This window comes from Ipomoea triloba, chromosome 1 (genome assembly GCF_003576645.1).
Source record: "Ipomoea triloba cultivar NCNSP0323 chromosome 1, ASM357664v1".
Taxonomy (NCBI): domain Eukaryota; kingdom Viridiplantae; phylum Streptophyta; class Magnoliopsida; order Solanales; family Convolvulaceae; genus Ipomoea; species Ipomoea triloba.
The window spans coordinates 27,076,449-27,085,270 of NC_044916.1; the positions used below are offsets into that span (position 1 = coordinate 27,076,449).

The window sequence follows — 8,822 nt, forward strand, 5'->3', positions numbered from 1 at the left end:
GACTTTCAAATTATTACCATCCGTGATCTAAGTAATCACTCATTATTCTTCAATTTTCAAAATTCACTTGCAATAGCTAGTTATTATGGTTGTGACGAGCAAACGGGCGTCCTGCAACTACTAACTTTCAACATCTAACTACTAACTTTTTATTAAGGAGTATCAAAATAAAATAATGCAATACTTAATGCAATGAAATGTGAATAGAATCCATGTACATAATAATTTTTAGGTTTAATTATTGTAAAACTGTTTTCATATTATAATACCGTGAAATATGAACAGAGAATCCAAGTAATTAATAATTTTTGGGTTGTTAAGATTAGTAGCCAGAGTGTTCTAAATAAAAAAAGTAAAATGTAAAAATAGGCTATTGAACTATTTGGAAAATAATAAGTAAATCACTAAAAAAAAAAGAGTAATTAGTAGTTTTAGCAAGTTAACAATCGGTTTGCGCGAATTGAGATATCATGTGTATTTATATATATATATTTTTTATTTTTAGCAGGTTAACAACTGATTTTTTTATGCTAGTCAGTATATAGTCTGACTATGATTTCAATCTAATAAACAATTTGGTAAAGCTAGTAGGATAATAATTTTAAAAAATACAAATACACATGACATTCCAAACAAGACAAAAATACTAATTGCTCTTTCTTTTTTTTTTTTTTTCAAGTTCATAAATAAATTTAAAGTTCATTTGAGTTTGAATTGATATTCTTCGAGCAGTTTAATGGTCTATTTCTACCTTTTATATATATAAATGATGGAAAAAACTTGTGTGAGACCGTCTCACCATGAGACGGGTCGGGTCAAGATGCAAATGTAACACTTATGTGCACAAATGTCATACTTATATTCTCAAATGTAATACTAATCAGGAATAAAATTTTTGTTACTTATTAGGGTAAATGTAATACTTTTAAGGGAAAATACAATACTTTTACATTTCGATTTAAAAGTATTACATTTTTCCTCAAAAGTATTATATTTACCCTTATAAGTGAGAGGCATTTGTCAACATTACTTATTATGAAAAAATTTATTACTTTTTCTCTTATAAGTAACAAAAATTGTATTTTTTATTAGTGTTATATTTGAGCATATAAGTGTGAGATTTGCACATATAAATATGACATTTGCATGGTGCTTTGACCCGACCCGACCCGTCTCACGAATAAGGATTCGTGAGACGGTCTCACACAAGTGTGGTAGCCAATTGACTGGCTTACTATTCTTCTTCGAGAGTTGGAATTTTCAACGGAGAACAATTCCACTGTATTTGCGCGTCCATCACTAGTACCATTTCCCTATAAATACGACTGCCAATTTAGAGTGAGACACAACCTAGCTACCAACTAAACCTTAAACGAACACATCCAAACACTTCCAGATCTTTCTCTCTCTAATTCCTTATCCGATCTTCTCCACTTTATCTCTCTACCCTGCAAAAAGAATGGGGAAGGTATATATATATATATATGATTTCATCTTTCATGTTAACTAGAAGTATACACTATTAATTATTGATGAGTTAATGGTTTGATGACCTTTTTCTGTTTTGTTCATTTGCAGCAAAAGGTAGTGATTGGCATCTCTATGAAGGACCAGAGAGCTCGTACTAAGGCCTTCAAGATTGCTGTCAGCCTCTCAGGTACATACCCACCCATCATTACTCAATTTCCTGGCCAATATTGATTGAATTCAATCTGAATTTTCGACCTAATTAATGGGAAGTTTAATTTGGTTGTGTTGCAGGAGTTGATTCCGCATGTATTCAGGCGGAGAAGGGGCAGTTAGAGGTGGTGGGCGACGTGGACGCGGTGGCTCTGGCCAACCAGCTGAGGAAGGGGTTGGGTCAGGCAGAGCTTCTAAGCGTCGGCTCCGCCGAGAAAAAGGATGAGAAGAAGGCGGAAACGCCAGCACCACAAACCATGATGACAATCACTTATGATCCTTCTTCGTATCATTATGCAGCTCCTTACCAATACCATGCTTACCCAGTTCAAGATCAACAACCAGGGTGCTCTATTATGTAAACATGAATCAATAATTCAACCCAGATGAGATGATTAGTCTCATAAAAAATGGGTGCGGCGTAAAAAAAAAAAAGGTAGTGTTTGGAACAAATTTTGGGTTTAATTTCAGTATGATAATGAATGTAGAGGTTTGGGTTTCAATATAGTGATTAGGATTTAGGAAGTTGGGATTGGCTTGTAGGTGTTCTCTGCTTTTTCTTTCTTTCTCCTCTTTGGAAGTCAAAGGCAATGTACAGAAGGGCAGTTGATGTTATGGTTCAGCTACCAGAAAGTCAAGTTAAAAAATAAATAGACAGTGGTATGCTAGTGTTTTAGGATCATCTTTCACAGCCTTTTTTTTTTTTTTTAAATCATGCCTGTATCTAATGATAACTCAAGAAATCTGGGCAAACATGTGGCATATGTTTTAATCAAGTTAGAACCAGAGAGTTTCAATTTCACCCTCCATCTTGCCATTTATTTAATCATAACCGATTTCAAGCCCTTAAAATAATTTAAGGAGAAAATAGAATTAGAGTCGGATAAATAATAAACATAGAAAATAAAGCAGGATCGCCCAGAAATTGTTGAGGCAGTTAAGTTTATGTGGCACAAACTTAGATCAAGATCATTTTACTATGCATGTTTAAATACATTAACACAGTGACCTATACAACAAGATCATCTACTGAACTTTCTGAAGTTGTTCAGAAGTACCTCAAGAAATTGATAGCTACAAGTCCCTCATTTAACAAATTCGTTCAATTATATAGAGCATAACATCAGATACAATCAACTGGATTTAACAAAACACATCAAAACACATCTTTAATTGACCTATTCCACCCCTAGTCCCTACACCCTTCCTCCCAAACCCAAAAACAACACAGGGTGTACACCCAAAAAAACAAAACCTTTAAAGGCAGATAAGAAACCGCAACATTTACATGCCTACTCCAATCCTTCCCAGCTTGCTTTATGTGAATAAACTCGAGCCAACTCTTTTGTTCTTAGGGATGCATAATTGAAGACAAGATTATGCTAGTTAGCAGGCTGACAATGACTCAAACCAGACATATAAAATGGGACAGATAGAGTATATTGCATTTCTTACCATAAAGGATAACATATTTACAAAAATAATATAATAGAAAAAATAAAAAGAAATGTCATGAATCCCTTTTGTGTACACTTAGGAATGAATTTTACAATTATCCTATAACTTAAAGAATAAAAAGTGCAATTTTCCCTTTAAAAAACATATTTAGAACTAAAAGTAACACTTCAAAAACGTTAAAAATGCAAATAAAAATACATCAAAAAGTAATTTGAAATATAAACTCTGGAGACACAAATCAAAACTAAAAATATATAGAAAAAACACCAAAAAACCATAATGAGCAGTAAAAAAAATACGTAACCAAAACAAAAATAAAAAGACTTAAAACACAAAAGAATACTTCTAAGAAAATAAAGAAAGATCATAAAAAATGAGGTGTATAATGTTGGAAAAAATGGCATAAATGGCATTTTAAGTGGCCATTTTGTGGTATAAATATATATAGGATCCATATCCGATTTGGGTCGGGTCAAAGTGGATTCGGATTCTTCGTAGTGAAATGAAGAGATCGATATATTATACTATACGCTCAAAATGGATAATGGGTGAATGAGAAATTGGTTCTCAAAGTAGACTTATTTGAGATAGAATTTGTGTGGAAAAAGCTTTGTGAAAGCCTTTTGTCCCACTTGGTTTGGGAAGAAAATTTGACCCACTATATATACAAGGGTCTTTTTATGACTAAGTAACTTGTATAACATAGATGTCTAAATCCTGCCATTATTTCTTATTAATGGACTGTTAGTGGGAAGTAAATTCGTGCTTATTTCTTATTAATGGACTGTTAGTGGGAAGTAAATTCGTGCTTAGTCGGTTATTTCTTATTAGTGGGAAGTAAATTCGTGCTTAGTCGGTTATTTCTTATTAGTGGGAAGTAAATTCGTGCTTATTTCTTATTAATGGACTGTTAGTGGGAAGTAAATTCGTGCTTAGTGAGTGGAGGTTACATATGAAGAATGAATGCCATTATTCAATGCTATTTATCCCTTCCTCTACTATAAATTACCAGGTTGCGCTACAACTACCCCAAAGTCAGTTCATCTCCGTCCCTTAAATTCCTAGAATTATTTATTTATTTGGTTTTGTGGATTTTCTATTTCGTTCATTTTCTTGGGTTTCGAGAATTATTTCCTACATATAAAACTCAAGAAAATAATGAAAACGGAAAAAAAAAACTAAAAGTTATAAAAATAACATTGAACATCGTCTAAAAATATAAAAAGAACATATGCATAAATTGTAAAAAGGTCAATAATAAGTATTACACATTTTCAAAAACAAAAAAGAACACTTCAAAAAGGCAAAAAAAAAAAAAAAGCAAATAAACACACCTCAAAAAATAATTTAAAAAATATCAGAACAAATTGTAAAATAAACTTTGAAAACACGCATCAAAACTAAAAATATATAGAAAGAACACACAAAAAAAAAACATAATAAGCCGTAAAAAAAATATGTAACTAAGGAAGTAAAAAAACGTTAAAAACAAGTTTTTTTTTTTAAAAAAAAAACATAAAATGAGGCATAAAAGGGGAAGGAAAAAAAACAAAAATAGAAAAACAAAAAAAAAACACTAAACTAAAAATTATTTAAAAAAAAAACACTGAAAATCGTCTAAAAACATAAAAACACTTATAGAAGCGCTAAAATGGTATATAGAGTTTATTATCGAAATGGTCCCTCGACTATTGCAAAATTACCAATTTCGTCCTTGACAATATTTCGTGCCCAATTAAGTCCCTTGACTTTGAAAATTTTAACCAATTTGATCCTCCGTTTATTATGCCGCTAAACATCCGTTAAAATCGGGACCAAATTGGTAATTTTGCTGTAGTCATGTGACCAAATTGGTAATTTTACTATAGCCAAGGGACCATTTCAGTGAAAAATTATTTAACAATTTGGTCCCTTGAGTATATCAAAATCACCAATTTGGTCCCTTGACTATAGCAAAATTACCAATTTGGTTCCGATTTAACGGATATTTAACGGCAAAATAAACGAAGGACCAAATTGGTTAAAATTTTCAAAGTCGAGGGACTTAATTGGGCACAAAAAATTGTTGAGGACCAAATTGGTAATTTCGCAATAGTCGAAGGACCATTTCGGTAATAAACTCTGGTATATAAGTATTAAAACTTTTTAAAAACTAAAAGGAATACTTCAAACAAGCTAAAAACGTAAATAAAAAATAAGACATAAAGAACTCAAGAAAATAATGAAAACGGAAAAAAATAAAACTAAAAGAATAAAAATAAGAATGAAAATTGTAAAATATAAAAAGTACATATGCATCATGCATGCTAAAAAGTTCAATAGGTATTAAAAAATTTTAACAACTAAAAAGAACACTTTAAAAATGCAAAAAAAAAAAAAAAAAAAAAAAACCAACACAAATAAACACATCTCAAAAAAGTAATTTGAAAAATACCGGTACTAAATTGTAAAATAAATTTTGAAAACACACTTCAAAACTAAAAATATATAGAAAGAACACCAAAAAAAACTATAATAAGCAGTAAAAAAAAAATACTTAACTAAGGAAGTAAAAGAAAGAACATAAAAATGGCGCGTAAAGAACTAAAGAAAATACATAGAAACAACATCAAAAAATCATAATGAGCAGTAAAAAAAAATAAAAATAAAATAAAAATAAAATAACTACTTAACCAAGGGAAAAAAAAGACTTAGGTTGTGTTTGGTAGAGCTTATTTAGGTGCTTATAGCTTATTTTAAGCTACTAATAAGCTAAAAGCTTGTTTGGTAATGCTTTCAAAATAAGCTAGTAGCTTAAAATAAGAGCTTATTTTGAAACGCTACTTCAGGTAGCTTTTCAAAAATAAGCTAGTAGCTTCTTAACTTTTTTCTATCTTTATCATTATTATTTTGAATAAATGACACCATTTATCTCTCCCAATTAAAATTCTTTTAGCATTTTTTCTTCAATATGTTCCGTTGTAATTTTAATTTGATATTTGTGTTTGAACAATAATTTTTGTATGAACTAATTTTATGAATTATAAACATTTTGTTTTACTTTATATATTTTTAAATATACGTTCTTACTTTATATTTTATTAAATTATATTGATTTCATTATTTTATATTTTAATATGTAAACAAACCTATTTAACTTTAAAATTATTTAACTTTTATGTAGATGTCCTTTTTAGTCTTTTTACATTTATCAACTTATCAAAAAGCTAATTTTACCAAATACTTTTAAGCATAACAGCTAGCTTAACAGCTCTTAAGATTTCAGCTTCGAGCTTATAGCTTTTCAGCTTTCAGCTATCATTTCAGCTAGGTTTGCCAAACATAGCCTTAAAACACAAAAAAATACTTCTAAGGAAATAAAAGAAAGAGCATAAAAATTGATGCATAAAGAACTAAAGAAAATAACGAAAATGGAAAAAATAAAACTAAAAATTATAAAAATAGCACTGAAAATTGTTTAAAATATATAAAGAACACTTGCATAAACTCTAAAACGATAAATAAAATTATTAAAAACTAAAAGAACACTTCAAAAACGCCAGAAATACAAATAAAAACACCTCAAAAAGTAATTTCGATAATATCGATACTAAATTGTAAAAAGGAAAAAGTGTCAAGTAGGCCATCGAACTTTTACTATTCGTGTAATTAGACCACCAAACAAAAAGAGTGTGCAATTAAACCATTTAGTGTTACCAAAAGTGTGCAGCGCAATTGGCATTCTTTACAAGTAGAGATCAAATTTCCGATCACCTTTTCTTATGGCATGTTCCTAAACAATAAAATAATTGTATTTTTAATTTCGTAAATAAATTAATATATTAATAAAATTAAAAAAAATTAATATTAAAAAGAGAGAGAGAGAGAGAGAGAGGAGGAAGCCAAATTAAAGGAGGCAAGGTTGTTTCCACCGTAATTATGGATCGAAGAAATTGTGCCGAGGAAAGAAACTGTGATGAAGAAGCCTGAGATTGATTAACGCCTGGGAGTTGTCCAGATTGATTACTAACGCTATGGGTCGAAGCGGGAAATTGCCGGAACTCAGGGAGACCATCGCCGCCGGGAGCAGAGAAACCCACGTGACACAAGTCTTCAAGGAATTTCACGACAATAGATGTTGCCGATTCGGGAGGTTACGGAGGTGGGTCACCCACCTCAATGAGATGAAGTCAGTCGCTGGAGCATCTAGCCGGAATTAAAAGCATCGGCGCTGGAAAATTGATCGAAAATTTTTTGGGAAGAAAATCGCCAAAATTCCGCTAAAGAAGAACCAAGTCCGCGGATGGGTTGGGTTTAAAAAAAATATTATTCAATAAATAACATTAAAATATTTAATTATAGAATTATACTCATTTTCCACAAAATGAACCAAACACATCAAGACTGTTTTCCAAAATGTAACCAAACACTACAAAGGAAAATATTTTCTGGAAAATGAGTCATTTTCCAGAAGTAATTTTCCTGCTTTCCAAACGCACCCTTAGTTGAACTGCGATTCACTCACTCTAGCCTTACACAAATTATAAAAAAAAAATGTAAGATAATAAATAATATTCAAAGACTATAGAAATCATTATTTTTTTATTTGTTCATAATTGCAAATTTGTTATCTAGAGTAAAACTTATTCTCACTTTAAAAGGAATTCATACCACGTACCAAGTTCCAATAAATCAATGAAATTAGAGAAATATTTGTGAGTAATGAAGTTATTGATTTTTTATTTATTTATTTATTTTGTATCGCATTGATAAATTGTATGGATGGAATATCTTGGCATTGCTTTTCAGTAGCAGCTACCAAAAAAAAAAAAGCTCTTGGGACTTTAGCCAGGAAAAACTCCATAACATATTATATACAAGCACACAGAGGGAGGAAGAAAAAAAAACTTTAATAATTGGATAGGGTATAGGGAAAACAACAATGAGAAGTAAGCAAGCTAATGGTGAAAATCTTGCATCGATGCTCAATCCATACCATTAACAAACAAACTAGAGAATAATCTGTGCCAAACAAGAGTGAAATATGCATATTAGTGGCACAAAAACAGTAGTAGATTTACTCAACGATGTGCAGACTAGAGAAAGAGTTATTGATATAGTATAGCACCTCATGCAGGAGCAAGGCCTTTTGAAAGAAAAAAAAACAAAAAAACAAAATTAAACAAGATTTAAGATACATAATAATCAAGAAGAAACATGCATTGAAATTCAGACAACACACCTCCCTAAAGAATATTGACAGTAATGAGTATTATTTTCAACATCGGCCAAACTTGTCATGGCTCAAAGTTCAAACAAGGCTTGAATTCATGTTATTTTCAACATCGGCCAAACTTATATACTTTTTAATGTAAATTAAAGAGTAATTATTAGTAATTAAAATGACAATTTTTTTTCTTTTTCTTTCTATTTAATCAACAATTGCCTAAGTGGTGCATGACGAAAGTATATATACACTTAATTTCTGCCGAAGCATTTTCTTGTTGTGATTTATAAATATACAGATCAGTAAAGGACAAATTAGATTCCAACATATATTATAACACTCTTCAAAAGTAAGGGCCACTTATAAGAAACAACAAAAAAAAATACATATATAAACACTAGACAAAATGAACACCTACTCCATCAATGAAGTGTATGTACCATGATTACAAAGAAGATAAGTAACAAAACATGAATTT

The 8,822-nt window shown here is 30.4% G+C and overlaps 1 protein-coding gene across 1 annotated transcript; it reads left to right on the forward strand.

Moving 5' to 3' along the window:
- The first annotated feature begins 1,356 nt into the window (after positions 1-1,356).
- On the forward strand, positions 1,357-2,362 carry LOC116019125 (heavy metal-associated isoprenylated plant protein 39-like). The gene is made up of 3 exons (XM_031259238.1): positions 1,357-1,468; positions 1,579-1,657; positions 1,762-2,362. The coding sequence occupies exons 1-3, from the start codon at positions 1,460-1,462 to the stop codon at positions 2,040-2,042; spliced, it is 369 nt and encodes a 122-aa protein (XP_031115098.1). The 5' UTR covers positions 1,357-1,459; the 3' UTR covers positions 2,043-2,362.
- Positions 2,363-8,822: the final 6,460 nt, after the last annotated feature.

Excerpts from the sequence above, each read along its gene's own strand:
- LOC116019125 (XM_031259238.1), top strand. Across the intron at positions 1,658-1,761 it reads GATTGCTGTCAGCCTCTCAG|GAGTTGATTCCGCATGTATT; the intron begins GTACATACCCAC and ends GTTGTGTTGCAG.